The 19,298-nt window shown below is 41.9% G+C and overlaps 1 protein-coding gene across 5 annotated transcripts in view; it reads right to left on the reverse strand.

Moving 5' to 3' along the window:
- Positions 1-19,298, reverse strand: part of PPP1R9A (protein phosphatase 1 regulatory subunit 9A) — a 375,255-nt gene that overhangs the window by 119,641 nt on the left and 236,316 nt on the right. For all 5 annotated transcript variants that reach the window (XM_082259086.1, XM_082259085.1, XM_082259083.1 and 2 more), the window contains exon 6: positions 975-1,110. In XM_082259086.1, coding sequence (XP_082115212.1) covers positions 975-1,110 — 136 coding nt within the window. The remainder of the gene's footprint in view (positions 1-974; positions 1,111-19,298) is intronic.

Genomic DNA, 19,298 nt, shown 5'->3' on the forward strand with positions numbered 1-19,298 from the left:
TATTCACCTTTTTTGGACTGCACTATCTTTAGCCACTGTCTATACCCTCTGGGTGCATTATATAGGCAAAAGTTTTTAAAACCCCACCATAACACTTGTTGGACATTTCATTAAAAAAAAAAAAAAAGCCAATTATAAAGAGCTGGCCCCTCTTCGCAGCTATAACAGCCTCCACACTTCGGGGACGGCTTCCCATGTGATTTTGCAGTGTGCCTGTGGGAATTTGTGCCCATTCATCCAAAAGGGCATTTGTGAGGTCAGATACTGATGTTAGATAAGAAGACCTGACTCACAAAGGTCTTGCAATTCAACCCAAAGGTGTTCAGTAGGGTTGAGTTCAGAGTTCTGTGCAGGCCACTTGAGTTCATCTAACCAAGCTTATTAAACCATGTCTTCATGTAAAAGCTTTAGTGTTGTAATGTGCTAATCTAGATAGAGCCTCCCAGTGTTCTACCCCCGTCCGTGGACTCTATTTCTGTTTTTGCTTGGCTTTTGGAGTGTAGAGACCCTCCACTTAAAAGGGTTAATTATTGGCACAGCAGACAATAGAGACTCGAAAAGCAGTATGTATAAAATTGTTACTTTATTACATATCAAAGAGGATAAAAGTCATAAAAAGCTAACAGCTTTAAAATAGCACATGGGCAACATAATAGTAATAGTTGCCAACACTTTGACCAAGGTTTTGGCAACTATTACATTGTCTGTTGGGTTAGTAACTCAACCTGATATCTTTATGGATCTTACTTTGTACACAGAGGGACAGTAATGCTGGAACAGAAAAAGACCTTCAACAAACTGTTGCCACATGAAAATTAATGTACAATTATCTGAAATATAATTGTATAATGTGGTATAAATAGTACCCTTCACTAAAACTTTTAAGCTCAGTAATGTAAAGGGATGTCTACATACTGTTAGCCATATAGTGTCACTTGAAAGCAATCCCTTAAACTCCAGAAATCCGGCATTACCTCATCATCGTCTGCGTCATACTGTGCATAGTGTTGTTCCAGCATCTCCCGCTGACGGCGCTCTTGCTCCAGCGTCTGGCTGATTAGTTGGGCGACCTCACTAATTTGTCCTGGTTTCTCACGGCCTATAATAAACCTGTGTAAATAGGAGGAAACAGTTGAAAATGACGATTCAGGTAGAGAGTTGAGTTTCAGTATTCGGTGGTGGACCTTGTTATTTTTTCGATTTTACAAAAGAGTTTATTAGCAGAATTAGAAATAAATTGTACAACCAAAATACAACAGCGCATTTATATATCAAGTATAAGCAGATTGGGTTAGACAAATAGAATAGACAGAATAATTAAAGTTGTAGAGATTGTGATCTATCAACCTCAAAAAAAAAAGAACCTAATCAGGATATAGCTTATCGAGCACGGGAGGTTCATAAAACTGTAACAGTGATCCATAGGGTAAGGAAATATTAGGAGTTTCAGTGACTGGCGAGTTGAAAATAAAATATGGACTACAGAACAAGGAAACAGTAAGTAAGAAGAGGAAAATAAAGCAAGTATACATGGATGCAAATGTGGCCGGTTCAGTAGGGACCAGTTATATTTCGATCCATGTATGGGCACCCTGGTTGTCCATAGACCTCTTAACAAATCAGTGCTTTAGGATGTAAAAAGGTAAAAATCTTGCGAGCTGCTATGCACAAATATTAAAAATAGAGTGGTAAATCTGCACTCAGAAGATAAAATGATCAAGGGAAAAGAAAAGCAAAGGCGGCCAGTACTAAATATAGTAAGATTACACACCTTAAATCACATGTAAAAAAGACGAAAAGGCAGCGCCTATGCATATATAAAATTGTCAATGATAATCACAATCCCAATAAAAAGTTCATGATGAAGGTAATCAAGTAGATGTAGTTCACACACCAGTGAGTCAGATGGGAAAGCGAATCACCAACCACCAAGTGAAAAATAAGATGAGCTGCTTACCAGATGGTGTTGGCCCTCAAATTATAGAGAGGTCATCACCAGCAAAGTATATTCAAGTACAGCGCCACATTTATAGATGACAATGAATGAACAGAGTCCATAAAGTCTGTGAAACCAGATGCTGAAGTGCAGAAATGAATGCAAAAGAATTCCAACACCATGAGTGAAGACACAATCCTGACAATCACCACGTGCACAGATAAGGTGATTCCCTTACCAGAACTTTAGACCCCCTGTTACGGAAGGTCCACCGAGCATAGGGCATGGAAGCAACCACCAGGGCAGGGTCCACTCCAAAATTCAGCACCAGATCCACCACGGAACTTTCATTCAAAGCAATACAACCTCATTTGCTCAAAAAGCCACAAGTGTTGAATGATGGTATCCCTTCCGCCATGGATACCATCAGTGACTTCTCCAGGCTGGGAGCCTCCGGGCCAATCACCAGCAAAGATCATATGGATATAGATGATTCAAAACTTGACTAAAGGATATCCATCTCGATCAATGGAAAAGCAGTAGTGGTATCACCAGACCATCTCACTCCCACTCAGAAATAATGATGTTTCAAAACCCTCAAAATGAGAAGAGACGTGCCACAACTTCATTATCCACCTTTAGTATGCAGTATGGGTCATTGGTGCCTGACTCCAGCTCCGCACGACTCTGCTGACAAAAACAAGCGCCCTGCTGATACCATGGCCATGGTATTCTTTCTTTGAATCATCATTATTCCTGAGTGGGAGTGAGATGGTCTGGTGATACCACTACTGCTTTTCCATTGATCGAGATGGATATCCTTTAGTCTAGTTTTGAATTATCTATATCCATATGATCTTCGCTGGTGATGACCTCTCTATAATTTGAGGGTCAACACCATCTGGTAAGCAGCTCATCTTATTTTCACTTGGTGGTGATTCGCTTTCCCATCTGACTCACTGGTGTGTGGACTACATCTACTTGATTACCTTCATGATGGACTTTTTATTGGGACTGTGATTACCATTGACAATTTTATACTTCCATAGGCGCTGCCTTTTCTTCTTTTTTGCACAAATATTATTACTAAATAGTGATTCGCACTCACCTAACACACTCTAATATGCATGTGCAATGAGATATTAAAACCACAATATAAAAACTTACTATATGTAGCACCCTCTAGTGTGTGCTACTAGCATCGTAGTGTAGGAAAATCTAAATCGAAAGGCTCATACACACGATAAGAAAATCGGAAGTAAAATTTTGTCAGTCGAACTATCTGACGATTTTCGGATTGTTAGTATATAGTGCTTTCAACAGCCGATTATGAATTTCCAGATGACAAAAACTTCATGTGCAGGCTATAAAATTTTTATTGTATGTGAACGCAATGTCTGATTTTCTTTTAATTAGTACAGTTTTCGTCCACAAAAAATCGTAAGAGCAAGACTAGGCATGCTCGGAAACTAAAGAATACATACAAAACAATTCAACACATGACATCACTTCTTTAGTTGAATTCTGTCGTATGGGAATTTTAGTATGAAAGTAATCTCTTCACTTTCCATATGAGACCAGCATGCAACAAAAAAGAAAGAAAATTTCTCTGATAATCTGATCGTGTGTACGAGGCTCAAGGCCTCATGTACAATGCTGCTGATAAACAGATGTTAGGAGCAGTTGGTTGCTTTTTTCAGCAGCCCCTGAACTCTCCTCCCATGTTATCTTATCTGTCCACGTTGTAACGCTCCTGCGTTTCTTATATGGTGTGGATTTTCAGCTGCAGAAATAGATCCACGTCAGTAGTCATGTAAGAGATATGCTGAGATACCATTCCCAACCTCAATGACTCATCATGTGTGGAAGGTCTTATTTCAGCCAGTAAATACACACAGTTAGCAAGCTGGTTCCTAGAATGACTTTATGTATGTGGTAACACAATGATGAAGATTGAGGGATAGGTTGAGTGGAGGTGGTAGGTGATAGACACTTGAAGGTGAGACAGTAGCAGATGGATGCAGGAAGGTTTAGCAATGTTGTATGATAGCAGATGATAGAATAGCAGGTGGACATACAAAAGAGATCAACCCAGTGCAGAAAAGTAGCAGTAGTCTCAAGAGCTAGCAATCTAGTTTATGCAGATGTAATAAACAGTCTTTACTACGCAGAGCTAGATAGTGTAAGCTTAGTATAAGTTTATAGAGAATTCCCCTGCGGGGTACTTAGCACTATTAGCGATACAGCCGAAGGGTGGTTCAGGAGAGGCGGATGATCCAGTAGCGGGATAAAGGGATCAGCACAGCGAGGTTCCGTCAGCGAAGTAAGCTTGCAAGCATGGAAGCTTCAAGCAAGGTTAGCATCCAAGTAAGGGTGTTTGAACGAACACATGTGAGTGAGAACCGACGCCTTAAATAGCCATCTAGTCCGGCGCTGAGTGATGACAGCTCCAGTCTTAAAGGTGTATGTGCACCTTTCCAAAAGTAAATGGTAGGGCGCATACACTTGTGGAAAGTGTAATTTAGGGTACCAAAGGTACCGGAACATTACACACGTACACTGAGACATTTAGGCAGTTGAGTTTAGTGGCATTTTATTGAAAGCCAAAAAAAGGCTTTCAGACGGAAGTTTTTTGAAACGCCAAATGCTTGTAACAGCGTGCAAACGTGTTAACTCGCGTTTATAAGCATTTCGTTTATAGGTGTTTTCAATGGGGATACATTTTTGACCTTTTTCCAATGTAAAAACGCTTATAAACGCGAGCATCTAAAAGCGGAAAAAACTGAATTTTTTAACTGCCGGTTACTAGCTGTCAAGTTCCAGCGTTCGGGAGAGGTTTTCAAAGGTCCCATGTACATGAAGCCTGACTCATGTTGTAAATACTGTGAGTCTTAACTGGGTCAGGGTTATTAGAGTTCAGGGATGGATGACTCATCCTGGCAACTCTCTGGTGTCTCCCCCTGTTTCCAGAATATTGGAGAATGTTCTGGAACTAGTGGGCGGGGTGAGAATGAGCTGCCTTGAATATGTATTGGACTTCAGCCAATCCCTAGGAGTGGGCTAGTAAATCCCATAAATAGAGATTCCAGCAGGGAGGTCAGATGGAAGCTGGAGATGCAGTGCTGAGGAGACTGTCGGAGGCCCTTGAGATGAACCCCCTAGTCTGGGGGGGGGGGAAGTGTTCTGACTCAGGCCGGTGCTCAGGTACTGGCCTGGAAGGATCCTACCACAGAAGAAGTTGTAAGGAGGCTTTTGTAAAAGGCAATGGGAGCAGGAGGACAGAGCGAGAGCGAGTAATTCAGCATGGTGCAGGGGCTGACAAGGGGGGAGACTGCCACATGTAGCAAGTCTCTTTTGAAGACAGCAGGGTGCTTAAGTCTTTGGCCTTGCCCTGGGAGATCTCCAGAGAGTCAGCCAGGTGGGCTGGTGAAGAGGCAGCCAGGTGGGCTAGTATTTTTTCAGAATTGGAGCTGTAAATAGGACGTTGTCCTTGGTTTTCTTCTTGTCACAGTCAAGTGGGCATCCCATAAACTCCTATCCCCCTCCAAGTTATCAACCCCTAAAAAAACATTAAAACAAAGCTCAAGGACTGTTTTCTGCGGCTGGATGCAAGTGGAAGATGCTGTGTGCTTGGCTGTGCAGCAGTGGGAAACCCCGTCATCTGCAGCTCCTACAAGGGGTGTGCTACGTTTACAATATGTTAAACAATAATATACAAAAATGAATCCCAAAATCAATATAAAACCTTATCCTGTGCAACGTGTTGAGCAATATTGACCCAAAATCACTTCAATGTGCAATCCAATGATGTTGCAAGACAATCACCCTGATAAAGTCATGTGACCCTGTGGCGTTACACATAGGGGAGTGTCTGGATGACATCACAACGCTCTGCACACGAGATAGCGTGGTAACTATACCCTCGGAAAACCTGATCATTACTGCTGTGGGATAATACTGTAGATACCGTATCAGTTTGGTGCCCTTTAGCACCTATTGAATTGGAATGGACATCTGGAGGTTTTTACTATTATTAAATAATTTTAAAGGATAAAGCACTATGCATGCTGGTTTCTCTTCCTCTATGTATGGCTCAGTGGAGGTATCAAGAGGAGTAATATGCACATATGGTGGCACTAAGAAGTGCCTAGGAAAGCCAATGATCCCAGAAGGTTCTATCGAGTCCCCATTGGGAGACGCACGCGTTTAGTGACCCTCCTTAACTGTATGGTCATACAACCCAGGCAAAGTTACAACTGGTGGAGGATGTCCATGTCACTCTAATTAATATTGGCACTTAGTTGTGGACTTACATAAGAAGTGATTGAAGAGGAAAACTATACTTTATTTACAGCACAGTGGACTGTTGTTATCTTGCAACGTCATCATTGGAGTGCACATTGTGAATTGATTTTGGGACTATTTTTGGGACAATATTGCTTAACAAATGTAAATTAAAGTGTAGCGCTAATATACAAATGATATACCCAAACAGAAGCCGGCAGAGGGGTCCGACGCGTTTCATCATATGATGACATTGTCCAGGGCGTGGTTCCCCGGACGATGTCATCCTATGACAAAACGCATCAGACGGTGCCCGACGTGACGTCACCACGCCCCCTCTGCTGGCTTCTGTTTTGTATAGTAGAACGCGGGACACCGCTACTCATGTCCATCACAGCGTTTTCATGATATGTTCAATTCTTCTGTGTCCTGATGTAAGTGTATTTTTAATAAAGTGTTTTTAACTATTAAGCAGGATTACGCTATGTATCTTTTTTACCCTTCTCTCCACACATGTGATCTACATGCGTTTGTGCCCGGTACATTCTGAGGATTGGTTCCTATGGTGATACACATACACTTGTCCTGTGTTTTTTGCCCGAGACATCTTGAGGATTGAAGAGTTTTTTTCTGTTTGCTTCTGAATTTCAAGCATTCTGTGGCCTGTCCATTAGGTTGGAGGGCCATACGAGTCTGGTAAGCAGCCAACTTATGTATCTTTCCACTCACGGGTGATCTCCCTCCCTTTGCGATGAAGAGTCTTGTGGACATTGTATACCTGCCTGGGACTTGTGGTTCCTTCAATAGTGTGTCACACAGTCTTTGTTTTTGTTTTTTTGTTTTTTTCCTTTTTTCTTGAGGATGTTTTTTTTTGGACTTTATTCATATTATTGTCACATTATTACATTATATATTTTTTTCTGCTGGGACCTAAGGGTTCCTCTTATATTGTTCACTTTGAAATTAATCATATATATTGATTTAATTGGTATATCATTTGTATATTAGCGCTACACTTTAATTTACATTTGTTTTTTGGATCTTATTCTATAGGTCTCTGTAAGCAGCTTTTCTATTAATAATTTTTTTCACCTTTTTACTTTTATCACACATTGTACTTAGCGCAGAAAAAACGCCTTTGTTTGTTTTTTGAATATTGCTTAACACATTGCACAGGATAATGTTTTATATTGATTTTGGGATTTATTTTGTATAATATTGTGTACCACAACGGGGTAGTTTTACTAAAACCAGTGCACTCAGAATCTGGTGTAGCTTTGCATGGTAGCCAATCAGCTTCTAACCTCAGCTTGTTTAATTAGGCTTTGGCAATGACACCTGAAAGCTGATTGGTTTCTATGCAGAGTTGCACCCAATTTTGCACTCTCCATCTTTAGTAACCCATATTGCATAGTGTACTCTCCATCTTTAGTAACCCATATTGCATAGTGTTACAATAACCCATATTGCATAGTGTAGCACTGCCCCCTTGAGGACTGCTGAATTCTTCACCTTCGGATACCCTGAGTTACCATTAGCAACTGCAGCATACACAATTTAGACTTTTACTCCTTGGCTCAGTCAATGAACAGCTGTTGCAGAACTACACATCCCATGAGGCATTGTAAAACTCTGACATTTACAGACATGAATAGGCATGATGGGAGTTGTAGTTTGCAAACAACTGGAGGGCCGTAGTTTGAAGACCCCTGGTCTAGGGGATGTAATTGTTTTTTTTTTGTTGTTTTATTTAATTAGGGATGGGAGAAGGGGAGAGGGGGATACTCCAAATTAAACTATTCACAATGGATGAGGACTCTCACTGATGATGCAGCCAGGCTGAAGATTCACCTTGCCACTAGATGAATTTTGGTGAAGTCTCTGTATGAATGACTTGTTTGGGTAAATTATCTTCAGGATACATTCCTAGTATCCCCTTTCCCTCAACAGACTGACACCCGTCCTCTGACTATCCTACATCGGGTGGCCCCCATCAGGTCAGGCCATAGACACGATCCCCTGTACTTAAAATACTCTTTTTTAGAGGGTCTCCAGTGTTTCTACCCCTCAAGTCAGCTCTCCTGGACCTCTGGGTTCAGTTCCTTTCCTCTGGTCCCCAGGATGACTGCCTGTGACCACATGCTACTGCTACAGAGGAGGAGACAGCCACCACCCTCCCTCCGGGACTCTGCTCACCAGCCAAAAACCCTGCAGCACATGTGCTCCTGGCTTTTATACAGTATCCCAGAATGCACTGAGACAACCAGTCTCTACTAAGGACTGTATCAAAGCCTGTGTACCCATTGGTCAGGTTTCCTCCCACTGTCCAACATGCCTCCCTATTGGACCAGTGTGAAACACTCTCTAGACCAAATGAATCACACACTGAGCCGACCTCACTCACAGATCCTGCTCTCTGGTAGCCAGAAAGCAATTCAGATTTTCCTGCTGCTCCTCTGATAGGCAGACAGAGCCAAAAACGATACTCTCTCACTAGCACCTACCTAGGAGGGTGCTACATATAGTATAAGGTTTTTTATTGTATAGAGCGGCACTAGTTGGTTTTAAAATTAGTGCTTTAGGATGTGCACCCCCTCACTAAAAAAAGGAAGAAAAAAAGGAATAACAGCAGCTGGAATTATCTCTCCCCCTAGAAAGATCTCAAATCTATATTTCCAGCACTAGAAAATTCTACCAATTCAGTTGCACATAAAAAGAAAAGTATCTTATCAAAAACTTGCTTGCTCTTCTCTCTTCCACTCACTATTTTTCTTCCCATTGAACATTATCTCATGGGTATGTAAAAACAAATAAAAACATCATAGTAAAATAAAGTTTATACTCCTTTAATCCCCAAACTCTTTTTCATTGTGCTCATGTGCACGTGAAATAATCCAGCACTTCAAACCAGACACTGTGCTCAATCCTCTTCCCGCCACCAGGTGTCACCCACGTGTACAGTTTTCTCACCAGAGCTCTGTGACCTCAATGGGTCCTATGCAGCACTAATCTTCTTTTCTCCTTCCAAATGTCCAATTAGGACCTCCAAAACCTCATAAAGAAATGAGCTTAGCATAGTGTAGTCATTTGTATAAAACACTAGTATTTTATTTACAAACCCAATTCCAAAAAAGTTGGGACACTGTACAAATTGTGAGTAAAAAAGGAATAGACTAATTTACAAATCTCATAAACTTATATTTTATTCACAATATAATATAGATAACATATCAAATGTTGAAAGTGAGACATTTTGAAATGTCATGCCAAATATTGGCTCATTTTTGATTTTGTGAGAGCTACACGTTCCAAAAAAGTTGGGACAGGTAGCAATAAGAGGCCGGAAAAGTTAAATGTACAAATAAGGAACAGCTGGAGGACCAATTTGCAACTTATTCGGTCAATTGGCAACGTGATTGGGTATAAAAAGAGCCTCTCAGAGTGGCAGTGTCCCTCAGAAGTCAAGATGGGCAGAGGATCACCAATTCCCCCAATGCTGCGGCAAAAAATAGTGGAGCAATATCAGAAAGGAGTTTCTCAGAGAAAAATTGCAAAGAGTTTGAAGTTATCTTCATCTACAGTGCATAATATCATCCAAAGATTCAGAGAATCTGGAACAATCTCTGTGCCTAAGAGTCAAGGCCGGAAAACCATATTGGATGCCCGTGATCTTCGGGCCTTAGACGTCACTGCATCACATACAGGAATGCTACTGTAATGGAAATCACAACATGGGCTCAGGAATACTTCCAGAAAACAATGTCGGTGATCACAAACCACCGTGCCATTCGCCGTTGCTGGCTAAAACTCTATAGGCCAAAAAAGAAGCCATATCTAAACATGATCCAGAAGCGCAGGCGTTTTCTCTGGGCCAAGGCTCATTTAAAATGGTCTGTGGCAAAGTGGAAAACTGTTCTGTGGTCAGATGAATCAAAATTTTAAGTTCTTTTTGGAAAACTGGGACGCCATGTCATCCGGACTAAAGAGGACAAGGACAACCCAAGTTGCTATCAGCGCTCAGTTCAGAAGCCTGCATCTCTGATGGTATGGGGCTGCATGAGTGCGTGTGGCATGGGCAGCTTACACATCTGGAAAGGCACCATCAATGCTGAAAGGTATATCCAAGTTCTAGAACAACATATGTTCCCATCCAGACGTCGTCTTTCAGGGAAGACCTTGCATTTTCCAACATGACAATGCCAGACTACATACTGCATCAATGGCTGCGTAGAAGAAGGATCCGGGTACTGAAATGGCCAGCAAATGGGACAACATTCCTATTCCTACACTTGAGCAACTTGTCTCCTCAGTCCCCAGACGTTTGCAGACTGTTATAAAAAGAAGAGGGGATGCCACACAGTGGTAAACATGGCCTTGTCCCAACTTTTTTGAGATGTGTTGATGCCATGAAATTTAAAATCAACTTATTTTTCCCTTAAAATGATACATTTGCTCAGTTTAAACATTTGATATGTCATCTATGTTGTATTCTGAATAAAATATTGAAATTTGAAACTTCTACATCATTGCATTCTGTTTTTACCCACAATTTGTACAGTGTCCCAACTTTTTTGGAATCGGGTTTGTAGTTACTGACCATGTCTATCCCTTTATGACTACAGTGTACCCATCTTCTGATGGCTCCTTCCAGCAGGATAATGCACCATGTCACAAAGCCCAAATCATCTCATCACTGGTTTCCTGAACATGACAATGAGGTCACTGTACTCCAATGGCCTCCACACTCGCCAAATTTCATCCAATAGAGCACCTTTTGGGATGTGGTTGAAAGGGAGATTTGCATCATGGATGTGCAGCCGACAAATCTGCCATCATGTCAATATGAACAAAAATATCTGAGGAATGTTTCCAACACCTTGTTAAATCCATGCCACAAAGCATGAGGGCAGTTCTGAAGGCAAAGGGGGTCCAACCCGGCACTAGCAAGGTATACCTAAAAAGGTTGCTGGTGAGTGTATATCTCAATACTACCGGCGTGGTGATGTCACTTTCTCAATGCGTTTCGTCTGTTTAGACTTTTTTAATCTCTACTGATCGACTTCTGTACAACCACCCTGTCGGGTTTTTTCCAAACGATCAGGAATCACACACACTGATCAAGCGCTGGTAGAATGGGAAAAAATGTTTAAAGCGGATATCCACCCAAAAGGGGAAGTTCCACTTAAAGGAACCCCACCCCCACTTCTCTTGCACAATTGGCACTTTTTAGGAGCGGGGGGGAGCAGGTACCCAATTTTGACAGGTAGCTGCTCCCACTTCCGCTCCGAGCACCGAATGGAAGCACTCCCCCCCCCCCCCCCTTCCCAGAACAGTCTTCTGGAATACTGAGAGGTCCCAAAAGGCTGCATCCACCATTCATGATGCGCAGCGCGACTCACGCATGCACAGTGGGCACCCGGCTGTGAAGCCACAAGCTGTTAGAGCCAGCTGCCCATAGCGAAGATGCCGGCGCCACCAAGGGGAGGACCGAGGGTAAAGATGGCTGGGACAGGTGAGTGGTTGTTTTTTAAAAGTCAGCAGCTACACTTTTTGTAGCTCCTCACTTTTATTTATTTCACAGGTGGCTGGCACTCCTCTTTATTGTATGGCCTGCCTAAGAAGGGTAGAAGCAGGGGCATAACTACAGGGGTTGCAGTTGCAACCAGGACCCATGCTCCAGGGGGCCTGTGCGGCTCCCCTGTACACCTGGATAGGAGATGCGGTGGGGGCAGCATGTAGAAATATCACTGTCCTCCTTTTTTCTCCTGTAGCTGCAGGAGGAAAATGGAGGAGATTGGTTCCTCTGTATGCTGCCCCCGCCGCTCCTCCTATCCGGTTCACTTGTGTTCTGCCGCCTCTGGGCCCCTGTGTGCTCCCCTGTTCTCCCCCCCCCCCCACTGTACTCCTTTCCCTCTCCTGCCGGCTGCTGCAGGGGATGTGTCACAATAGATAACCATGAAGGGGTCGGTAAATATGTAATTTACCATCTCCTTCCTTTTCTGAATGGACAGAGTCATAGTCAGTGCAATTTGAAGTGTGAGACCGCACTCAAAGTTTAGATGAAAACAATAATTTTCTTTATTCCTCGAAAAATATTTGCAGACAGACAGTGTACAGGAACAGACGTGTCCAGTAGGTTGACGCGTTTCACGACATAAAACGTTGCTTACTCATAACCACACTGAATGATGGCAGAGATCGGCTGATATTAGTAGATGGGCAGGCAAACGGAAGCTAATTAGTGTGATCACTCACAGGTTGTGCCCTTTGGTTTGATGAATCCTAAGAGGAAGCCGGTCAATCTGCGATCAAACAGCTGGGACAATCAGTGACACATGAAAAACCCACTAAGGGGTATAAGACAAGAAACATATAAAAATTATGTATATACATATGAAGCACAAGACTAGAAATGTATATAGTGGAGTAAAATCATGTATGCGCGAATGGAACATCATAAAGGCAAAAGGTTCTATGTAATAAAATAAATTGAATGTCAGATCACCAAAAATTGTGTGTGCGAGTGCAGAAATGTTGCTGGATTTGCTGTGTTTAAATAGATATATCCAGACACATTAATTAAATAAAGGAGATAATCTCCTGTCATATGGGGAAAATTGTGTTATTGGATATAATGTGGTGTAAAAATTCACCGTATAAAAAATATGTAATAATAAAATAATAATGAATACAATATATAAATGGTAATTGTTCAGAAGTGACAAAAATGACAAAAAGATGTGTTTTGTGTGTGTAAAAATAATCAAATATGGGAATTAAGTAAACAATTGGGATGTAAAAATTAGGATGTGCAAATCAAAATTAAAATAATAAAATTGTAAAAAGTATTAAAAAAGTGTGAAAATTGTAAAAGTGTAAATCAGTGATCTGTTTGGGTATGTGACAATATATCAACAGTAAGGGCCATATATTAGTGTTAAAAGAGACGTGTATCAAAATATAATAAGCACTAAATATAAAGTGTATATATTTTTGGTGTATCTGCTGAGAACGATTAAAGGGACCACTGGGGATCCGAAACAAATGCCTGTATATAAATGTGTTCCATTAGCGCAATGTGTCTTATATCATTGGGGGTCGGTCTCAAAACATGGCAGATCAAAAACGAATCTAACAAGATCGCCACTGTGGACTAGAGTGAATATATGGATGCTCATTGACTGAACGAATAGTATGTGTATATGCGCAAAAGGTGGTCTGCTTTAATAGGATATAATTGATGTAGTGTCAAAAAAGACACGAAATGTCAAAGTATGAGCATAACAACACATGTTCAGGAGCAACAAGACAAACCGAGGCAAACCAATGCCTTGGCGAAAAAAGTATATATGTGAGATAACGAGTATATCGTAGGTCCACGGCATTTAGAAAATGTGAGACCGACACCCAAGATACAAAAGATGGAAAACCCTCTTCTTATTAGACATGAATGACAATATTGTAAGCAATAATATAAGCAATATTTTATATTTTAAGCAACCAAAATATAAAATATTGCTTATAATATTGTCATTCACGTCTAATAAGAAGAGGGTTTTCCATCTTTTGTATCTTGGGTGTCGGTCTCACATTTTCTAAATGCCGTGGACCTACGATATACTCGTTATCTCACATATATACTTTTTTCGCCAAGGCATTGGTTTGCCTCGGTTTGTCTTGTTGCTCCTGAACATGTGTTGTTATGCTCATACTTTGACATTTCGTGTCTTTTTTGATACTACATCAATTATATCCTATTAAAGCAGACCACCTTTTGCGCATATACACATACTCTTCGTTCAGTCAATGAGCATCCATATATTCACTCTAGTCCACAGTGGCGATCTTGTTAGATTCGTTTTTGATCTGCCATGTTTTGAGACCGACCCCCAATGATATAAGACACATTGCGCTAATGGAACACATTTGAATACAGGCATTTGTTTCGGATCCCCAGTGGTCCCTTTAATCGTTCTCAGCAGATACACCAAAAATATATACACTTTATATTTAGTGCTTATTATATTTTGATACACGTCTCTCTTAACACTAATATATGGCACTTACTGTTGATATATTGTCACATACCCAAACAGATCACTGATTTACACTTTTACAATTTTCACATTTTTTATACTCATATTTTTACAATTTTATTATTTTTATTTTGATTTGCACATCCTAATTTTTACATCCCAATTGTTTACTTAATTCCCATATTTGATTATTTTTACACACACAAAACAAATTTTTTTGTCATTTTTGTCACTTCTGAACAATTACCATTTATATATTGTATTCATTATTATTTTATTATTAGATTTTTTTTATACGGTGAATTTTTACACCACATTATATCCAATAACACAATTTTCCCCATATGACAGGAGATTATCTCCTTTATTTAATTAATGTGTCTGGATATATCTATTTAAACACAGCAAATCCAGCAACATTTCTGCACTTGCACACACAATTTTTGGTGATCTGACATTCAATTTATTTTATTACATAGAACCTTTTGCCTTTATGATGTTCCATTCGCGCATACATGATTTTACTCCACTATATACATTTCTAGTCTTGTGCTTCATATGTATATACATAATTTTTATATGTTTCTTGTCTTATACCCCTTAGTGGGTTTTTCATGTGTCACTGATTGTCCCAGCTGTTTGATCGCAGATTGACCGGCTTCCTCTTAGGATTCATCAAACCAAAGGGCACAACCTGTGAGTGATCACACTAATTAGCTTCCGTTTGCCTGCCCATCTACTAATATCAGCCGATCTCTGCCATCATTCAGTGTGGTTATGAGTAAGCAACGTTTTATGTCGTGAAACGCGTCAACCTACTGGACACGTCTGTTCCTGTACACTGTCTGTCTGCAAATATTTTTCGAGGAATAAAGAAAATTATTGTTTTCATCTAAACCTTGAGTGCGGTCTCACACTTCAAATTGCATGTTCCTGGATGGCGGATCTGACCAGCACCGGGTTCTGACATATGCACCTGAGCGGCTCTCCCTTTTTTTCTTCTAGAGTCATAGTCAGTGACATTGCAAAAAAATTAAATGATAAAAAATAATTCAATTAAAATACCAAAAAATAAAAACTACTGACTGACACCAGTGGGTGAACTTGCGACCGGGTCCTGGCATTCCACCACCGTGGGGAGGCCCCAAGATGGCAGGAAGGGGGCCCACTGCAGAACTTGTTAAAGGTTCCCACGGTGGAACCGTAATAAAGGGCCCCGCAACGAGAGTAAAGGGCCTCAGGATCAGTGGGAAGAGCCCAGGAGTCCTGGGGGCACTTCATGGTTTCTTGCACCAGGGCCCTGAAGGTTCTAGTTAAACTTCTGGGTAGAAGGGTAGGGAATATGAGGGAGTCTATTGTCCGGTTGTATAATAAAGATAAGAGAGTGGGTAAAACCTTGAGGCTGTAAGTAATATATCCATGGATGCCAAATCTGGAGGGCTTTAGAATGGGAATCTGCCAAAATAGTTGAATGTTTTTTGTTAATCATTATATACGAAACATGTTTTTTTAAGCGATAAATCAATAATAAAATGGAATGTTTGAACCTAATCTTTATCCTAAATTACAATTTACTTGATAAACTGAAGCTCAATTACGATTTATTTTGGGGAAGTATTGTTTAGTATTGTGTCACTCTTGGGTAGATTTATTCCTGCTTCCTGCCGCTGTGTCAACTAGTAAATAATAGTGAGCAGGGGCAGACTGGCAACTTTCAGCCAAGGGGGCAAGTACAAACCAGAGGCCCATGGTGCAGTGACTCGGCCCCCCTCCCACTCTTCCTGTCCTCCTCCTGACCCCCACTCCAGGTACTCTCTACTCACCGGCTGAATCCCGGTTCCCAACCTGGCCAGCAGGGGGCAGTTTGGGGGAGCTGGGACAGCTTGGTTGGGGCTGGCCGGGAGGAGGAGAGTCTCCAGTGGGCCATTAAACCGGCTTCTGCTCAGACACAGCTTACACCATCCATGCTGGGGGGGAGGCCTGCGCTCTGTCCTTGTCTTCAACCCGGATTCAGTAGGTCAGCAGCAGGGACTTTTTCCTTCTCTTCACCAGGAATCCTTTAGGCGTGTCTGTAGCAAAAGCACTGCAGCCTTTTTACGGGGCATCGGAGTGGCCCAGGGGGCAATTGCCCCCCTGGCCCCTGGCCCAGTCCTCCCCTGATAGTGAGCCTATTATGACTGCCTGCCTGTCCCCCCTGCAGGGCATTAACATATTTTTTTGGAGAATACACTTGGGTCCACCATCCCTATGGTCCCTTTTACACTTGTGCGACCAAAAATTTGTGCGATTTTACCGCAATTTTGTTGCCGCGAATTAACCGCAATTTTGACACGATTTTGACTGGACTTGAAGCAATGCCTATGTCTTTGGACCTCAAAGCGCATTAAAATCATCCAAAAGTAGTGCAGGGACCACTTTGAAGTCGTTGCGACTTGAAGTCATACAGATATGAACGGTACTCATTGGAAATCATGGAGTACGGCTTATCATGTGACTTTGCAGTCCCAAATCGCAGGACAAGTCGCACAAGTGTGAAAGGGGCCTAAATCCCCAATGGGAAATCTACTGCAATGTCTTAGATATTACTGAGAAAGGAAGCAAGGATAAATCCCAATAGAGAAACAGAAAGAGGAAAAAATAGGATTTATCTCTTGCCTACTCTAATCAAAGCTGGAAAAACATCTGGCTGGAGTTCCACTTTAACCACTTTGTTTTGGAATGGCGACATGGTGGGCGGTTATTTCCGTAGTGTTATACAAAGAAAAGTGCAGCGCTAAAACGACTGATACAATCCAAATAACAATGTATCAAACAGTGATAAAAAAAGAGAAAAAAAAAAAATGAATAGTGATGAGTCCCAAGTAATGAAACTTAGAGCATGAGTGTGAAGACATCTAAACTTGTACAGGTGACCATTAGCAATAACCTTTGAAGAAGTCACATATGACGAAACGCGGCAGGGCCACATTATCTGCCATCCGCCATCATTCCTATCTTTTAAGCTGGTTTTACATGGATACTTGTAAATTGCTTTAATCCCTTTTAATAAATCTATTTTTAAAAGCAGTATTACACTATGTTTGTGTTATCTGCTTTACTTTCACACATGGATATTACACTGGGAGACTTAGCCATCTGCTTTTGAAAAATATCCTTTGGGACAGCTACATGCTGTGAGATCCATGGATCACATCAAGTCTGTTTGACCACTTTGCTATAAGGTACTTGAGTCCATTCCTTCTGGTGAGCGCATTCAATATTCACATTGTTGGTGTGGGAATCCTTTCCTGTTCTGGTCACCTGTACAAGTCTGGATGGCTTCACACTTATGCTCTAAAAAAAAAATAAACTTAGGCCCCTTTCACACAGACGGTCCATTCTCATCCGATTCCCCCATAGAGGTCAGTGGGGATCTGACACCTCCATCTCTGGACACAGAGTGGAGACGGAGCTCCGGGATGGATCCCCCCGTTGAGCAGAACGGCTCCGTCGACTGAACGGAGCCGTGTGAAAGGGGTCTTAGATTGAAAACAAAAAAATGTAGCAGAATACATATTGGCCTAAATTTATTAAGAAATTTGATTTTTTTTAAAAAAATGTTATTGGATATGTTTATAGCCAGGGGAGAACTGGGCCAGGGGGCAGGGGTGCAATTGCCGCCTGCGCCGCTCTGATGCCCTGTAAAAAGGCTGCACCGCTTCTGCCAGACATGCCTTAAGTTTTCTGGTCAAGAGAAGTAAAAAATCCCTGCGGCTTACCTACTGTGTGGGGGTTGAAGACCAGGACAAAGCGCAGAAATCCTCCCTCCCCCCCCCCTCCCCCCCCATACATGAATGGTGTAAACTGTGTCTGAAGAGAGGCCAGTTCCATGCCCCTTTGGAGACTTTCCTCCAGCCCTAACCGAGCTGTCTCAGCTCCCCCCAACAGCCCCCTGCTGGCCAGGTCGGGAACCCGGTGAGTAGAGAGTACCTGAAGTGGAGCTTCAGCCTGGAATGGGGGTCAGGAGGAGGTCGGGAAGAGGGAGAGTGGGACGAATCGCTGCACCATGGGCCTCAAATACCACCAATATAAAGCTCTATTTGTGGGAAAAAAGGACATACATTTTATTGAGTCAACACAAAGAAATTGGCCCGCGGGACTTTGTATGAGGTACGTGCTCAGTGGCTGGAAATGAATATCATGCACAATGTATGAATGAAAACTGATTTTATTACATAATGTATAAAAATGACAACATATGCTCAATGGCACATATAATAGCTCAGTGGCTTGAAGTACACATGACATGTAACATGATTGATGCAATAAGATATATTAACACTTTAGGTTGACAACTTGGTGTAGCCTCTTAATTAATAACAGAAATGATGTAATATGATGACATCGCAGTAGAGTATATATTATTTGTGACCTGACGCGTTTCGGGAGGAATCTCCCTTCTTCAGAGATCAATATATTCAAGATGTCACTACAAAGAGACAATGTTGTTACAGGGTGCAGTAAGGATAAATTAAAATATGAAAAAGATTCAGACAAAAATGATAAGAGCTGTGGGAGTACTGTATACTCACCGATCAGAAAGGCTCAAATGGCAAAAGTGGACTCCTATATGGCAGCGGTGCGTCATGTCTGACCCGGGAGCTGAAGGGTCCCAGAGTGCCGGCAAACAGAGAGGGGGGCCCGTGGCAGGAAAGTATGTGTGTGAGGAAAAGGCCTTCCAAACCTGTTGTATATATTGGTACTGATTGGAACGAGCGGGTCCACCTGGTACATCGGCGTCATGCCGCACCTTTAGCACTGTGCGTCAGTGCCTCCACGGACGTATCTGCGCCACTGCGTGCTGTTATATCTGCGGGACGGGGAGGTCCGCCTCCAGAAGGAAAAGGGGGAGAGGAAAAGGGGGAAGGAAAGGGAAGGAGGAGGGGGGGAGGGGGGAGGGAAAGAGGGGGGAAAGGAAGAAAGGAAAGAAGAAGAGGAGAAGGAGGGGAAGCCCAAAAGCCAAGAAATGTGGAGAAAAACCGTGTGTAAGAGAAAGTGATATG

The sequence above is a fragment of the Pelophylax lessonae genome, assembly GCF_965119305.1.
Source record: "Pelophylax lessonae genome assembly, chromosome: 5".
NCBI lineage: Eukaryota > Metazoa > Chordata > Amphibia > Anura > Ranidae > Pelophylax > Pelophylax lessonae.